Source organism: Ambystoma mexicanum, chromosome 5p, assembly GCF_040938575.1.
Source record: "Ambystoma mexicanum isolate Mex_15411 chromosome 5p, UKY_AmexF1_1, whole genome shotgun sequence".
Lineage (NCBI taxonomy): Eukaryota > Metazoa > Chordata > Amphibia > Caudata > Ambystomatidae > Ambystoma > Ambystoma mexicanum.
In genome coordinates this window covers 119,204,032-119,222,090 of record NC_090930.1, presented here as the reverse complement: position 1 = coordinate 119,222,090, position 18,059 = coordinate 119,204,032, and the positions used below count along the sequence as shown (strand labels likewise).

General features: G+C 48.0%; 1 protein-coding gene across 1 annotated transcript in view; it reads left to right on the top strand.

The window, feature by feature from the left end:
* Nucleotides 1-8,582, top strand: part of EDA2R (ectodysplasin A2 receptor) — a 251,736-nt gene extending 243,154 nt beyond the window's left edge. The window contains exon 10 of the mRNA XM_069612516.1: nt 3,114-8,582. Coding sequence (XP_069468617.1) covers nt 3,114-3,412 — 299 coding nt within the window. The 3' untranslated portion in view covers nt 3,413-8,582. The remainder of the gene's footprint in view (nt 1-3,113) is intronic.
* The last annotated feature ends 9,477 nt before the right edge of the window (nt 8,583-18,059 follow it).

Genomic DNA, 18,059 nt, shown 5'->3' with positions numbered 1-18,059 from the left:
ATACACAAATAAATAAAGAAACAGAAAAGATTCAATGTTAAGAAATGTCTATTACCTCATAATATGTAACATTTATAATAGTGCTTTGCTACAATTATTATGGCCTCGAAGCACTATGGGCTGCCTGGCAGTGCGGCTGGACTTTATATGAACATTACCGACTGTGCATCAGATTACAGGAAAGTAAAAATTGCTTTGTCAGTGACTACTACTGTAACATGTTTAAGAAGGTCTTATTTGTTTGGGTGGGAAGTGGTCGATTATGCCTGTGACACATCCATCTACCCTGGAGAAGCTGATTGCAGGGTAGCGCACAGCTGTCATTATTGGTATTATCATTATTATTATGGTATTTATTGAGCACAGACCTAGTTTCGTCAAGCAACCAAGCGCTTTACAGGGGAATAAAACTGTACACATGCATAACAGAGTGCTTTTCAGAGGTTATAGAACGGATATACAGCTTGGGGTAGGATACAGAGGGGCACGGAGGAGGGTCACAGCTGTAGCGGGTGGCGGGGAGGAGAGGGGTGGCCGGACTCTAGGCAGTCAGTTGGCACAGGGGACGACGTGATGGCCTAGGTGTTGAGGAGCCTCCTTGAAGAGGTGGGTCTTTACTCTTCTGAATTGAAGGAGCGTGGGGGTGGGTCTGATGCTGACGGGGAGGAGGTTCCGTAGTCTTGGGGCATACAAAGAGAAGGCTTGTTTTCTGGCCCACGAAGAGTGCATTGCCCCATCCAGCTGGGATAGGACAAGTGCTTGAACAGTGGATCTAAAGCTGTCCGGAGGGAGGAAGGGCTTGACTTTCCGCATGAGGTAGTGCTGAGTCATTGGTAAGACTTGGTATGTCATGTTATTTGCTAATAGTTCTTTCCATACTACGCCAGTCACCACCATAGTTATGTCATGTGTAAAGGTTTAATACTGCATCAAATCAAGCCAACACCATGGTAAGCTGTCTGTGGGTATGAGAGGCAATGAGGGTACGAAATAAAGGACAAGCAGGATTTGATACACTGATGGCAGTAGCTGGCCATGTGGTGCCATCCCAGGGCACATGAGGCTGCACATGCATTCAATGAAGCCAGAACCTTTGCCTTTAGCACCTGCCTTTAATCTGTATATTAATCCCCTTTTAGCAAAGCAAACCATTTAACTTAGGCAAGCTATGCACTGCCACTTCTAGACTTTGCCTTGTGCAGGCAGTGCCATCAAGACTAGGTTCACAGACAGACCGATGAAGACAAACCTTTCATATTTGGCACCGCAGTCCTATGTGTGCATGCAAAGAGACCCAATCCCAAGGCTGCCAATTTTCAGTCAATAAACATTTGCATCTGGCAAATATAATTAATAGGGGGAAATTGAATGCTTTTTTTGTGAGCATGCACATATGTCTTCTTGGGACAGTGCCAAGCCTGCAAAGTGTTAATACATCACTCCCGGCATGCAGATCACATGTTTAAAATCAATGTGACAGTGTAGTAGCAAAATGTATAGCTTGATATTGGATGTTGCAAATGCGCGCTGCATGCAGTGCCGATGTAGTGGAACTGCCTGCTTGTCACTGGTGTAGGGTAGTGATAGACTGACATGTAATTTAATGAGTAGAGCTGTCACTCCAACCTGTAGTTCTCCAGATGTTTTGGACTAGAAGTCCCATGATCCCTAACCATTGAGTATGCTGTCACAGGCCACGTCACCGCAATCACCTCTGTATATATTGAGACTACTGACTACCTTGTAAATGTATGTATATATCCTTGCTCTATGTATATATATTATGTAATATGTAACTGCCTTCTGTAACTTTCACTGTAACCTTTCCAAACATGCGCCCTGATGCCCGTGGGCAGGCTGCGCAATATAAATAAAATAAATACTAAAGAAAATACTAAATACATGGGATTTGTGGTGCAAAACATCTGTAGGGCCAAAGGTTGCACACACTTGCTTTGCCGAGTTATAGCCCTGCCGTTGGAGCGTCCGTGGGGAATAGTGCGGCACCTTTTGCATCTGGGAGTCGGGCCATTCCCAGAGGAAGCCCTGGGACCCCACAGATTCACACCTGGGACTCATGCATGCCAGGTGCGGCCTTGCCGGGAGGCCGCTCCAATGCTTACACTAAGTGCCATTTTCTCACTGCAAAGTCAAGGGCATGCATTCAGAGGGAAGGTTATTGCAAGTCCTTGCACACCTGCTATCTTTCACACATCTGCTCCACCACACACCCTTCTACTCTAGTGCATTCAGGCAATGATGTGGTGCCTCGTCTGTGTCCACCTCTGACCACACAGCCATGATTGCTGGCAGAATCTTCACGTGTGCCTTGTCGGCAGGCATCCATGTGGAATGCTTCCACGCTCATGCAAGAATCCTTGCCCCCTTGCACAGAGAAGGCTCAGGTGAGGGGGGAAAAGGGGGAACACATGTCTGTGTTGCTTCACTGCATTCAGTATACAGAGTCCACCCAGGCACTATTTACTGCTCTGAATATCGCCACTGACCTGGAATCTGGTCTCCGAGGGCGTTCACCCTGCAGCGCTTTGAGTACATACCAATGGTGAAAGGCACTATACAAATTCCCATGAACATAACATAAGGTGGTAGTTGGTCTTACATTGTGTGTGTGGCTTTTAATTGTAAGTACCGAAGGGCATCCAGTAATAACAGAGAATACAATTACAGAGAAACAAAAACAGAGAGAAAAACATCGAACATTTTTTAAAATCGATATGGGGTGGGCTAAGGGGATAACATGGGGGGGGGTGCGGTTCGGGTTGGTTTAAGCACATAGAGAAATAGGGGTTTGGGGGGGAACCCCCCAAACAAATGAATGTTTTCACTGCTACTGTTTTCGCTGGAAAAGCATTCTCTTATATGTATTCTCTGTAATGACATAGAACCGTACAGAACTTGTACAGCATCTATTAACTTATGCAAATGAAACCGATCTGATGCTTTTAATGTTCTTTCATCCGAACATCTGGGCTTTTTGGTTAGGCGAAGAATCCCAAACAATGATTTCGGTCTCCGTTTATGTCTCTGGATTGTAGGAGATGTCAGTGCAGTTGTATTACTAAATCGCCTGTGCTGTCTCTTTTGCTGCCCAGGTCTTCGCCTTGGGAAGATCCCACCGGCTCTGGTGCTCCTGCTGAGCCTTAGACTGGACCCGTGTTTTCCAGGTGTGAAGAACTACATGGATGTGGGGACAGAACTTGGGGTTCCGTCCGACCTGATGAGCCAGATGTCGGGGTACGGGCACCTCCACGCCTACCTCTCTGCGAGCAGCCTTTGCACGATTCCGAGCCTGATGCAAGCGCTCCATCGAGTGCAGCGCTTCGACGCGCTCTCCCTTCTCTGCGACCACTTCGTGCAAGATCAAGAGCAGAGGGACCAGCACCCCCACTAGAGAAGGGAAGCAGCGCCCCCAAGGGGAAGACAGAAAATAATGGATAAGAAACAGCATGCCCCAGGCTGCTAGCTCTGGGAAATACAGGCTGCTGCGGCATTCAGGGGCCAGTCACCTCTTACCAATAGTGCGAGAGCTATGGCTGCCTGGACGAGCAAGGGAGCTCGAGTGCTCAACAAGGAGGACAGCTCTTTCATGAAGTGTTGTTTATAGAAGCATGCAATGCAGTCAATGAACTCAGGGTGGCGCTGATGCCATTTGTTAAGCCACCACAAACTTGGGTTTACTTTAGACCACACACTATCCTGCATACTTGACTGATTCAAAACACCAGCCCACTCTTAAGAGTTAGGCAAGCCTCGTGTAAGCTGTGCACATAACAGCACTAGCGTAATAGTCGTTTATTTTGCAGGGCTCCACTGTAAAATGTTTTTTTGCACTATCTATTAGCAGTGTCCCTGGTTATGTGCACACTTGGAGAAAAAGAGACAATGAATACGTGTGTGCACTTAAAATTGTAAATACTATTTTTTTTTCCATTTTTCACTGAGTCGCAGTTAGTGATATTTGCCTTTGCTTGTGCACGGCTTTCCTTGCTGATGGACATCATGCTGAATGTTGCTTGTGGGAATACTCTGTTAGTCTCATGTCTGTCTGTTCTTCTATTGTAAATTCATGGGAAAGTGCTGCCACCACGCGGCGGGAACTTGCTTCAGAAAGTGCTGCCACCACGCGGCGGGAACTCGCTTCCTCAGTTGGTAAAATCGAAGTAGTGTGCAGCCCAAGACACGCATGCGCAGTTCTATGCAAATCCATACCCAGCCCCTACTTTGCTCTAGAATGTGTAGAAAATAATGGCGACAACAGTGTCTGCCTCGCCGGGCATCGTAAATTGCATGTTCTAATTGTCCCATTCGTCTGCATTCGTTCGTGGCACCCGTCTCCACTTTTGTTTCTTCCGCCATGCCAGTCAGTATTCTTTGCATTCCTCCTCTACAGCAAACAGTTTAAAGCATCTTATCCTCACACTGCCTGTGCCTTTTATATATGGTCCAATAAGTAGAGGTTCTCCGACGCGTCTTCCGGAATCTCCCTTCTAGTTGTTTGTTTCCACCCCGCATTGTGACCCGCCTCCCTGTTGCTTCTCACGCCTCTTAATCGTACTTGCTCCACCTTCTGGCGTACTTGTGCAATTTCATTGTCCGGTGAAGGTGTCCATCTAGCTGTGCTGAAAAGAATGGAAGTGTGAATACACACCATAGTTAGGAGAGACCCACTTCCAATGAGGCGCATGGTGAGGCCCACTCTAATGCAGTCTGCGGCCCCACTGCATGCGTGCCAATTCTTTCTGCAGCGAGCTGCACTGTTTATTCTCATCTTCACCGTATCTGGTCTTCTTGGAAAATTCCATGTGGTAGTAGTCGACCTTCTTGAATTTTTTGTACTGTCAGCTAGAATTGTTGGATCCAGATGCAAGAGTGATGGGACACGGTACCTCATCATTTCGGTAATTCACTGGCTTAGAGACAGAGAGTCCCAATAGATTTAAGGTACTGAAACACTAAATCTGAGGAAGAAATATGCATGCCGTGTATTCCTGTCCCCGCAAACTCCTTGGAGACACCTAACATGCATCCTTCATCCATGATTGTCTTAGCTTTCAAAATGCTATTATGTTGTGGTATAGCTGGTAGAGTACTATATTGCCAGGAAGCCATCTTGGAAATTTGAAAGAGGCGAGAAACATGCACACTGAAGTGCTGTATCGATGGTCTGCTAGATTCGAAGAACTATGGCTTTCAAAAATTTAGCCTCAGGTGCTCCTACGTTGTTCTTATGGATTCTGGCAGCCTCGATCCACACATCATTTCTTGTTTAATGAGGGAGACTTTTGAGATGTGTGAATTTGTTGAGTGCAGTTATCAAGTAGGTGGAACGTCAAAATAAAAGGATTTGATCTGCTGTAATGTGGGGCCCTTTCATATGATGGCCTGCTGGCGTTGGAAAAGCGCGCCAAGATTCCAAAGCAGATACAAATTGAGGCATCATTGTCTTGAGGTTTTGACTAGGCAGGACAGCACATCTGAGGACCAGTATCATCATGGCTGAAAATCGACTCAGTAATTGACCAGGTCCTGAATACGCCCACCATTTCATAGTGAGGTCAACGCTCAGCAAAGTCATATCAGGAAATGATGTCAGATGGGCGGTCTTAGACAAACATGATAGATATCCTGGGCAGAACCATCCTGTAAATGCTATCTGATGGGCAGATGTACTCCTTCCATGTAGACCCCCCAATACGAATGACAACACAGCTTGGCCAAAAAAGTGAATTGTTAGAGCAGATACATCTAATGACCAATGTCACCAATACATCACCAAGGACAGCGTTATACTAGGACTCAATTCACAGCTTGGCTTTTTTATTCTGCCCCTTTTTCCACAACTGGTAAAACAAGCTATACATAACAAAGCTATACATAGCAGGTCAGCTTGGGCCTCAAAGTTGGGCATACGTTTGTCTCCCCTGTGGAAGGAAGGGTACCACATATTCTTTACCAATGCGCACTCATTACTGAAGTCACCTGGGAGCCACGTTAAATTATGTGCACCCCCTCCGTAAACTGTAAATTTTGCTGGTTGCTCTGCGCGCGACACACATTTGTATTACAGAAGAAAGCCCTACCAAATGCGCCCTGCTACCTTTGTGGATGCACATTTTGTGTTGTGCGTTCCCTCCTTTGCATCCGGGTGTACCGCAAGAAAACAGATTTATCCTTAGCCCCCAAAAAATGAATGAATGTTTCCCTTTTCCTTTACTCCTCAGCAAGCATGTCTCCTGTGTGCTGAATGTTGGCTCAGAAGTGGCAATTTGTCTATTAGAGTGCCAAGCCCTGGTCTGCATCTGACCAAGCATGTATGAGCCGCACAAGGCTTGGATAATCGGGCACACAGTGGCTCACCTTGGCAGTAGGCTGACCACTCAAGTTGCCACTTTAGGCACAGGGGCACTCTAGTGGGTATCGTCAGATCTCTTCTTTGAACATCACAGATTTCGCCACTTTGTTAAGCATGGTCGTTCCTGCAGGACACTGTGGACAGCATGTTTACTCTTTGCCATTGACAGGTAGATAGGCAACATTGTCCAATCTTACACCTAAGCATCTCTAACTAATTCCAGCGTTCAATACATTTTCCAGATGCTAACTGTGGGCCAAGTACTTTTGTCAATGCCATAGGGAGACCTGCTGGGTCTTCAGGCTGCATATTGTAATATCAAGCAATAGGCAAAACACACATTCTCAGATTTATGGCAGAAGAAAACCACCTCTTCGGCAAACCATTGACCCCCAGCCGGAATGCACCATCAATAGCTCTCTTCAAGAAATTGGTTCAAGTTACAGACTGTCTTTGTTGGCAATAGCTGCACATCAAACTTACTTAAATCACCTTGATGTACTTTACCAGTGGGTCTTGATCTACTGCCCAAAATCACAGTGTTTGTGGCCAAGTGATTAGATGCCGTATCATCTACTAGACTTTGGACAAGGCTCTTCTAACCTCACATCATGGAGCAATGGAATAAGTCAAACAGTCCCCAGAATAAACTCAATCGTACGTCGAAATTCAGTCAACCACAAGGGGTACGAGTATTCTTCTGAAGTCTTCTGGACAGGTATTCTGCGTTGAGGCCTTGCTAGCTGTTAGACTCACGGACACTAGCCCTGGAAGAATGCCATGCTCCGGTGTGCTCTAATTAAACATCTGTTTTCTGCCTGCAGTGCTAGGTTGTCCTTCTCAGAGCGCTTTAAATGCACCCGATATATTGTTATTTTGTGTTAATTTCTATTCTTTGTCTGGACTTTAAAGTCACATTATTGGCTGTGAAGTATTTTGTTCATTCATTGCAATTAGTCTTGATCCACATGGACACCAAGACTTCTGTGCATTTCACAAGACAAGAAGGAAGCACACAGAAATCCATGGCTGATCTATTCTAAGGTTGGGATATTGGGAATGGGTGCTTCTTGACAAGTTTCTTCTGATCACTCTTCATCCGGACGGGATCTTCAATGCCCGCTGAGACAGCATCAGCCATAACTCTTGGGCACCTGGCATTCGCTTTCTGGATAGGTAGGATTCTTGGTCTCATGGGCAAAGCCTTGATGGCCAACTTGTTGGTACAGGGATGGGGAGGGGGGGGAAAGAGGGGTGGGTTTTCTGTTTGTGAGCAATAGCAGACGCCACATTGCTTACATGGAGGTAGCAGTTCAGAGATTTAGGTCACCACTGGAACTGTGTGACATTGGGCAGGCTGTGGAATCCAACGCATTAAATGGATTCTAGAGCACAGGGTGCTGAAGTGAGACAGCACGGTTTCTAAAGTTGGCAATTAGGAGTGTTGTGTGATACAAGCCCTCGTTCAAATGGTAATATTGTTGTGTAAATATTGACACTAGTGCTTTGTTAGAAATGTGATCATCTAAAAAAACGTGGAGCCGAATGGAACACTCTACATTTCCTTTGCGCGTTTCTATCTGACTGAGTCTCATCGTGTGGGAAGAACTATTGTTGTACAAGTGTTACTTTCATGTTCCCGAAGATGTAAAATATTGTTTCAGAAGTTCTTCCTGGTGAGACATGACTTTTGTCCTTTAGACAAATAGGCCTCATTACAAGACTGGCGGTCCAGAAATAAGCCTGGCAGTCACAACGTACTGGCACCCTTTCCTGAACAGCAGACTATGAGAATGCCTGCAGGGGCCGGTGCTCCCGGCAGGTCTGACATGCTGGCAGCATCGGCCCCTGCTGGCATGGTTTTCACGGAAGCACTTGCACCGTTAGCAACATTGCCAGTGCTTCTGTGTCCTGGGACTTACGGTTTCCACTGCCTGCCATCCCGGGCCGCCGCGACTTGTAATGTCCTGGTTGCCGCAGGGTTTCAGGCGGCGGACACAGTATTATGAGGTCGGCGGCAACCCGGCCATGGCACCGGCGGGTTACCGCCAACCTCGTGTTAAGTATGATGCCACGGGTATAAATCATTTGTTGCTTTTGTCATCCTATCAAGGGTGAGTGAGCTTGAGCCATACTTGTTCTGTATCTCTTTTTGTCCTCTCGTTTCAGTAATATGTTTTTTTGTACAATAAACCTGTGTTTACCAGTATCCATGATCACAAAACAATTCACTCTTCTCTGACTGCCTTTTCAGAAAGGGGTACTGCACTGGAAGAAGAGCAAAAGACACCTGCAATATAACACAATGGTCTAATCGAGAACTTGGGCCAAACAAATTACTGGTCCATTTGTTTACTTTGAGCATCCTCAGCTGAAAAGCGAAGACTTAGCAGTGTACTAAGCAGGCTGCACTTGACTTTACAAGACATTACAAGATTTACTTAATGTGCATAATGCGGCGGCGGTCTGAAACCTTTCAGGGCCTGATTCAAAGAGCCTCTTTCAATTGGATTGCGCCATTATAAAACACTTAAGTAAATCAGGCCCTGAGTCTCCAGAGGTTTAGACTACAACTCCCAGTCAATCCTAGACAGCATATTAAATGGTAGGGATGGTAGATTTTGCTGCAACATATTTTGCCGAAGAAGATTACACCGAGTTGTTTCCAACAGATTTTGGCAAAAATATATGTGGGGGGTGGATTTAGGTTAATAATAAATATACAGGGTTTGGGGGGGTCTATGGGGCCCCCTTCATATATTGTCAGGAAAATCACCCATTAAAAGAAATATATGAAATGTACTTAGGCAAAAAAACTCAACCACATCACATAGAATGGGTGGGGGTCACAGGAGTGGCAGTGCGAAACCTGTGATGAGACACAGTTTACAGACTCTGGCTATGAAAATGAGGCCGCACCTCAGTGTTGATACCCAAGGAAGACAAAACATATCTGCGATTGCTTGCATAGCCGCGCATAGTGGACCACGCTGTAGGTGGCAGGACAAAGATCGATCTGCATATGGCTTCGCTCCCTTTCTCTAATATCACAGAGGAGCTAAAAAAGCAAGGAATTGCCAAGAGAAGTGCTAGTGGTTTTGATTAAGTCACAGCTTTCCACCCATCACTTTTTGTTTGCTATTGATTCACAAGATGGGACATACAATTTAAACCCAGTCACGTATAAGACTTAAGTCAAATGAGCACAATTATATTTGCATTGCTACTAACAGATATGAGAGCTTTCTATTTCTTACTTAAGTGTATCCAGAGCAAAATATCTTTATTTAAGAAACATATTTGTTCAAACACGTCTTTACTAATGAGACCCTTCTAAGCTTACCAAGATGTAACTCGCAAAGCCTTTGGAATCGCATGCACTTCTCTGACAGCTCTTTCCTTCTTAGCAGTGCCGCAAACCCTTTGAATGGTCAGCCCTTGTTTCGATTTCTCTATCGGTGTTAAATCTATCCCGCTCCCCATTTTCCTTAGGGCGCAATGAGGCCGATGTCTTGCAACCCTCGCCTTCTATAGCGCTGTCAAGTAAGGAAGCTGTCCGGACCGCCAAAACACCTGGAAAACCACATCACTCCTAGTGATACTCCATCAAATATCTTTCCAATAATTCTCAAGTCCGATGCATTTTGCATTGACTCCCAACCACTTCCAGAGTGGAATGTATCTTAGGCCTCCTATTCACAGAAAGATTACACTTTAAACCTCATCATACCCCGCACACGTCCATTAGATGTGTGTTGAATTTACACTAACTCTTTCTTGTTTCTCTCCGACACTAGATTTGTTTCCAATGTCCGCACAAAATCTGAGCTATTATGGATTTTAAGAAAGTTATTCAAAGGAAGGAGCAAAGAGAAGCATTGCGTGAAAATAAAAGTAGGGGGTTTGATTTGTAGACTAAAGAGGTGTCAGTGATAGGAAGTTGTAAAGCATTATTACTGCCGCATTTAAGGGTCTGCCCATTCACTAGTCTGGCAGCATTTATGGGGTCAATGCAGCAATTTAACATCCATTTTCGGGCACAATTAGTGCGGCGTTAATTGCACCGTAAATGCCCTATTGGGTTCAATGGACCCAATGGGGAATGGGCAATACCCATTACCATCTGGCTCTAATAGCGCCGGACCGGGTGGCAGTAACGCTATTCGCCCAGGCGGTATCCCGGCAGTAATACCACTGGGATACTGGCCTACTCGTGATGAGGCCCATAGAGCTCAAAGTAAATCGAGCCAGGGAATGAGAAGGGATTCAATTATTAGCAGTGGATAGAGCTGAGGCATTCGTGAAGTAAGACAATGAGACACAGATATGTGCCGATCCTTTTGTTGCCCATATGCCAATCATCTGGAATTGACCTACACTATCGGATTGCAGTGTTTCCGTCTATGGAGGGGGGGAACTGCATTGCACTGACAGTGCTCTCTGCGCTGAGACATGGTGACCGCATCAGCCAGTGAGAGGAAGTGCAGTGTGCACTCCGCTGTATAAGGTGGCAGGCCAATCCTGAGGTCTTGCTGAACGATGGGATACCCATTACCATCTGGCTCTAATAGCGCCGGACCGGGTGGCAGTAACGCTATTAGCCCAGGCGGTATCCCGGCGGTAATACCACTGGGATACTGGCCTACTCGTGATGAGGCCCATAGAGCTCAAAGTAAATCGAGCCAGGGAATGAGAGGGAGTGCCTGTTGCCCTGGGAGATGAGCAAAGCTAGGGAAGTGTAAAAAGAACATTTGAAGAAGGCTCCAGTTGTTCAAACCAGATAGCAAGCCAAGGCAGATGGGGGATGCGTCCCTTCAGCTAACACTTGGGCGTAACACGTCTGATCCACCCAATAAGTGTGAATATTTTTTACGGACAGACCACCTTTGCCACACAGCAGCCTGTGGCAAATGAGCACATGCGGAAGGAGGGGCCAGGAAGTGACGCGTCAGGGTCACAGGTAAGGGGGATCTGGGGTGAGGCATGGGTGTGGAGGAAGGGGAGGGGAAGGCAAGGGGGAAACATGAACAACGGGAAAGGGAGCGGGCCAGGAGTTTGGGAATTGCGGCAGTGTATTCCGCTGAACACAGGGCAATGGATTGGGGGGAGGGGGTGGAAATGAAAATGAGGGTTGCAGGGATGTCCTCCACATTAGAAGAGGGTCAGGAGGGGTTTACGAAATCCAGTCCCGTGAAAAACGGGCTTTGGCAAAAATGGCCTGCCGGAAAACATCATACATCCAACAAAAGTTAGCAATACCCGATGGATGTTGCGCCCCAGGAACCACAGGTAATATTGCGAAAACGATGAAGTTGTGCAATTGCTGCTTCAGTATACAAGACACACTGCCAAATGCCTGACAACAGTTATAGTGCTTGTGAAAGAATAGGTTGAAGCACTATCACAGTCTCTAATCTCAATTAATCAATTCTATAAACAAAGTCAGAGAGTTTCATCATATACATCTTTCCACTAATGACATGATGTCTGTTAGACCTTCGCTTTGTGTGATAAGGGTCACGTGTCATAACATAATTACACAGTTCTTGATTATTAATGTGATTATAAACAGCACTCATAGTTTGTAGGGTATTTCCCAATGAGTTGTTTCATTTGTGTTTAATTACAGATTCTGTTAACAGAAGTATAGATATTTACTAACCTACTGTAGGAATCAGGTGGCAATACACATATTTGCCATAATGTAGGAAAATAATTAAGAATCATACGTGTTTGGTTTAATAAGTGGTTGAATTATGTCAGGTATATCTCATGTTAGGTGCCATTAGTTCATATAGATTCCTCTGGAAAGAAACCCACATGGTATGTGGCAGTCCCATGTATTCTCATACTTTCATCAAAGTGCAATCAGATTCTGCTAGGCAATTCCCTTAAAGCCTACTCGTAAACTGGGTCGGCCCCTTACAGACTCCAAGTGGTAAAACAAACTCACTTCCCACCAAATAATATGGATGTATTTCATCTCAGCCTTGTTCTGCAATGGTTTCGGGCTTGCTGCGTGTTTGGCCACCATTTTAGTTTTCATATGTCACCGTGACGACAACACGTATATACGTGGAAGCATCTTGATGACGTATAGACATCAGACGCTACTTTGATGTGCCGATTATATTCAATACAGTAAAGCAATCCCTTACATGCTATGGGCCTCATTACGACCCAGGCGGACTTCGCGGTGCTAAATGCACCGCGAAGCATGGCGGAAACCCGCCGATAGCGCCATGGGGGTTGGCGGATTTACCGCCCCATTCCGACCTCGGCGGAGCGGTAAATCCCCAATCCCCATTCTGCCCTTCCCCATTCCCATTTTCGCCCCATAGGGTATAATGGGAGTGGGGAAGGAGTTAATTACGCCACCGTAAAATACGGTGGCGTAATTAACAACGAGGTCCCGTAGCGCCATGGTTTTCTCCGGCTGGTAAAACCAGGCGGAGAAAACCTCCATGGCGCTACGGGAACTCGTAGTATGGCGGAGAGGTACGCCATGCACTACGCTGGCGTAATACCCTCTCCGCCAGGGTCCTAATGAGGCCCTATGTCTCAAATTCAAGTGTTTTCTGAAATACGTGATCAGGTTTCCCAATGTATTACCATATATTATCCGTTTTACATTATGATTGTAGTGTTTACTTACATACATGAAGCATATCGTTACCCGTGCTTTAGAATAAGAAATGTCACTGGTGGTGCATTGACCCAATTATATAAATGCACCTATAAGTACTAGGATATCGTGAGAGAATTAACAAGATGTGTTGCCACAACATACATCTTTGTGCCATACTAATGTTAGTCTCATGACAACTTGATTGAATTCTTTCAGTAAACAACTGGAAAGCATACAATGTGAACTGCATCTGTTTCTCTCCACTCTTTCACAAAGAAACCTGTATTACCCTTTCACGTCCTCCTGTCCACGAGTTTGCTTTAATTTCTGTACTGACATCACTAAATTGTCATTCAAACCATTGCTTACAAGCCTTGACAAGTCCATTGCTTTTGTGACTAAGATGACTATCACATCCAATGCTCCCATCATCACAAATCTCATCAATACTTCTTAAGATAGGGGGATCTATCTGATAAACTCCAAAATGCGGTCTTCACCCCCTACTAATAAAATTTCAAAGCGCCCACGGGAGCCTAAGAAGCTTGAGACCTATCTCTGGTGTCTATTGGAAAATGTGCCCACTGTACACATCAAGTCATGATTCCAGGCCAACTATCTGCTAAACTAGACTATTGGAGTGTGTAGAGTGTGTGTTCCCAAGTGAGAACTATTATTGTACCATTACTGCAGAACTCAGTCTTTTATCCATTGCTGCTATTGGAGGTAGTCCTGACTTCTTAAATACTCGCTATGAGAGCAGAGCGTGGCGGAGTGTGGAGAGAGTGTGTTCCCGCGTGAGCACTAGTATGGTACAAATGAGTAAAAATATGTTAGCAATTGCTGAAAACATACCAGGATATGTTTATAAAGCAGAGTCAAATAAATATCCTGCTGTACTATGGCTTGCATTTTGCCTGTGGTAGGGACAGGGTCTGTAACCTTTGTCTTTCTAGTTGTTTTATCCTTCAACTGCCATCAGCCCTTGCCAGCATGGCCAATTTGGAGAGATGGTTAGTGTGACAAAATGCCCTTAGTGATGGCATAGTAGCCTGAGATGTTTTAATAATTAATATAGAATGATGCTGGTAACGCAATTGCTGAAAGTGAGCTCTGTTAATCTAGCCTCACTTTCATAATGCTCCATGCTGAAAAGTGTAGAGCAAACATGTAACTCTTCTGAAGCCCCCTAATGACACTCAAAGCAGCTGCCTTGTAGTTTGGCAGTTTAGTTAGATTGCTTTTTTGCAACCAGTGGTAACCCTGATTGTATATAATTGTGTTTCTCCAGCATGGGGTCTGGCATGGATTCACATGCTCATGAATATTCCCCGTCGTCAGGCTGGGAATCCTCGGTAAAGAAAAAATCAGTATCAGTTTCGTTTCTGATCTGTATTTCTTAGTAGTAACCAATCACTGGTCTCTGGGTCATACTGCCCCCAGCCAATGACTGCCCTTTCCTAAGCCCCGCCCCTGGCAGCCATTCTCAGCTTTTTACCGCACGTTCAAGTGTTGGGAGTCCTTGTGCTATAGCTCTCGAGCTTTTACTGCGTTTTCGCGCTTTATCAAAGAGATTTTCTCATTTATCGGTTAAATCGAGCCTCAAGCTCCACCGTTCTGCTTCCGATCAATGGGGACCTGTTTCGGAATTTTCTACGCCCCTCAAGGGTGAAGTTTTTGTCGAGTTACGCTTCTTGGAGGATTCCAGAAGATCTGAGGCCTACCATGGACATGGCCCAGGACAAGGGAAGCTCGACGCCCGGATCCAAGCTGTTCAGGAACTGCCCTGGATGCGGGTTACAGAATGTTTTCAAGGAGGACGAGCATTCGAGATGTCTCTACTGCCTTCATGAGGACAAGACGCACATGGAGAAGGACTGTGTGTTCTGCAAGAACCTATCAGAACAGACCATGAGGGATCGTCGTTCCCACCTCACCAGCTGGCTGGAGAAGGGCCCAGCAGGTGAGAAAAAGAAAAGGTCTGAGCGGTCTTCTAAGTCCTGTGAGGGTGCCCCGGCGACGGGGGCCCAACAGAAGGCTTAGCACCGTGAGTCCGCGGGCACCGGGAGCACTGAACGGTCGGGCTCTTTGGCTGCCAGGCAGGGCGCGCCTTCCCCGGCACCATCAACCACAAGCCAATGCTCTGGTTCGGGGAAGAGGAAATCCGAGAACCCGGGTAAGCTTCTTGAGAGGCCCCGGTCGATCTCGAAGGATTCGGCCGAGGGGGAGCGAGGCAGTGACCCTCCCCCCAAGGTGAAGGCCTCAAGCGTACCCAAGGTTGTGAAGGCCTTGATTCACCCGGCTAAGGCCTCTATCGAGGGAGTCGCGGCGGCCCTCGTGAAGCCCGAGGAGGCTACACCAGTGGAGGTGACCTCGGGGCCCAGAGTTTCCCTGCCACCGCGGAGGGAATCCTCTTTCCACCCCATCGACAAGACCCCCGTGAAGACCCCGGTGGAAAAAGAGGGGGGGGGCAGTGGCCATTACAGACACGGTTTCAATCTCTGAGGAGGAGCTGGTGGAAACCGTGAAGAACCTCAATGAGAGGTTCGAGAAGGTACAATCCCACGGGAGGATCCCCGAAGAGGTGGTCGAAGAAAGCGACGGTGGCGCGGATGAGGCCCCAGTGGAGGAGCAGCCATCCCTCCCATCGCAGCCATTGCCCGAGCCTCAGGACAACTCGGCGGCCATTTTGATGGCAATCCAAACCTTTTGCACGGAGATAAGGACGAGATTACCACGAACCCCGGCAGACGATCCAGAACCCGGCCTATCGGGAAGCCCTCCTAGCAAGCGGAGGAGAGTTTATCCCCCTGCCTTCATGCCCTCACGACCTGTGGAGCTGTAATCGCTCTCGCCGGACCCCAGGGATGACACAGCGAAGGATACGACGATGGGGACGGATGATGACGGTGGTGACGACGGGACGAAACTTCCATCACCACTCCCTCGGTCTCCCCCGCCCGACGAAATTGGCTCCTTTCACGCCATGATCGCCAGGGCATCCGAGCTCTTCCAGCTCTGCCCCGAGGAACAGAAGAAGGAAGGTTTCCTCTATCAACAGTGAGAGGCCAAGAGAAAGACGGTCCTCGCGGCACCGTTACTCGACGATATCTGGGACGAGGGACTTGCGATCCTGAAGAACCCGTCCACGACGCCTGCCAAGAGGGACATGTACGAGAAGAAGTACCGGGTCCCCAACGCCACCCCCTTGTGCCTCAGGGCTCAACCTACGCCGGATTCGGTCGTCTCAGCGGCGGCCAAGAAGAAGGCGGCGGGGGCGAGAGCCTCAACCTCTACTTCCTCACCTGACGGGGAGGGTAAGATATTGGATGCCATGGGGCGACGGGTCATCTCGTCGGCGGCAACGACAATTAAGGCGGCCAACGCCTTAGCGACCGTGGCCCGTTACGACAGGGAGCTATGGTACAAGATAGTTCCCCTGGACTTCCTACCAGACGACAAGAGGGCGGAGGCCCTGGAGATTCTGCAGGAAGGTGAGGTGGCGTCAGACCATGCCATAACGGTGGCAACGGGGCATTGCTGACACCGGGTTTCGCCAGTTAGGCAACAGTGTTGGCTCAAGGCAAAGAACTTTCGCCAGGACGTCCAGACCAGAGTGTTGGACATGCCGTTCGACAGCAACAACCTGTTTGGAAAGACGGTGGATGAGTCCCTCCAGGCCATCAAGACAGACACGGAAACAGCCCGAGCCCTAGGAGTCCTTCAGCAACGGCGGCCCTTTCGGAGCTCTGGAGGCAGACAGGGAGCCTCCAAGGGATCCAGCGGCGGCTCTTCTACTTACCACCAGGCGGCCTGCTCCTCGTCCCAGGAGACCTACAGAAGCCGTGGCAAGCAAGGAGGGTCTCGCCGCCGTTGGCAAGGAGGCCAAGGCCGCAAGGCCTCTTCCAAGCAGGACTGAACCGGCCGTAGCGTCGGGCCCCCACCGAAGCACTCCGGTGGGAGGCCGGCTGACGAAGTTCGTCAGCGTGTGGGAGTCCATCTCCAACGACCGTTGGGTGCTGGACACCCTGGCCCGCGGACACTCGCTGGAATTTCAAAAGAAGTGTCCTTGCATTCCTCCTGTGGCCAGGAAGGAGGATCACATCCCTCAACTGCTGTTGGAGGTAAGGGCGATGCTCAAGAAGGGTGCCATCGAGCTCGTCCCCAAGAGGCTCCGGGGCTCCGGAGTGTACTCAAGATACTTCCTCGTCAGAAAGAAGACAGGCGGTTGGTGCCCCATCCTGGACCTGCATCGGTTGAACAAGTACATCAAGGCACAGAAATTCAGGATGGTCACCCTCCAGCACGTGCTGGGACAGCTGGAGGAGGGCGACTTCCTATCGTCACTGGACCTGTAGGATGCTTACTTCCACATCCCCATTCTAAAAGGACACAGAAAGTCTGTCAGATTTGTAGTCCAGGGGCGTCACTACCAATTCATAGCCCTGCCGTTCGGATTAAAGTCGGCACCCAGGGTGTTCACCAAGTGCCTCGCACCTGTGGCGGCGCGGCTGCGCCTGCAAGGGATCCACGTCTACCCCTACCTGGAAGACTGGCTAATCCGTGCAAGGTCAAGAGAACTCGCGTAGAACACACAGCGAGGACCGTCCACCTGCTCACGGAGCTGGGATTCGCCATCAACTACCAGAAATCCCATCTGGTCCCGTCGCAGGTGGCACTGTTTCTGGGAGCGAAGCTCGATACAGTGAAGTGATTGGCATCTCCGTCGGAAGAAAGGACGAAGGCCATTTTGGGCAAGTTGCAGCGCCTGTTGGCCACAGATGTGGCCAGAGTGAGGTCCATCAAGTCCCTCCTTGGCATGATGTCCTCATGCATCTACCTTGTGCCCCTTTGCAGACTTCGGATGCGTCTGCTACAAGAGTTCCTCGATACCTGCTGGTTTCAAGCGGCGGGCAGCTTCGAAGACAGGATCCCGCTCGACGAGGAGTTCCATCAGCGATTCTATGGTGGGGTGCCTGTGCGCACCTCGCGGCAGGCATGGACTTTCAGGCCCCGGCATATCAGGAGACGGTAACGACGGACGTCTCCCTGGAGGGA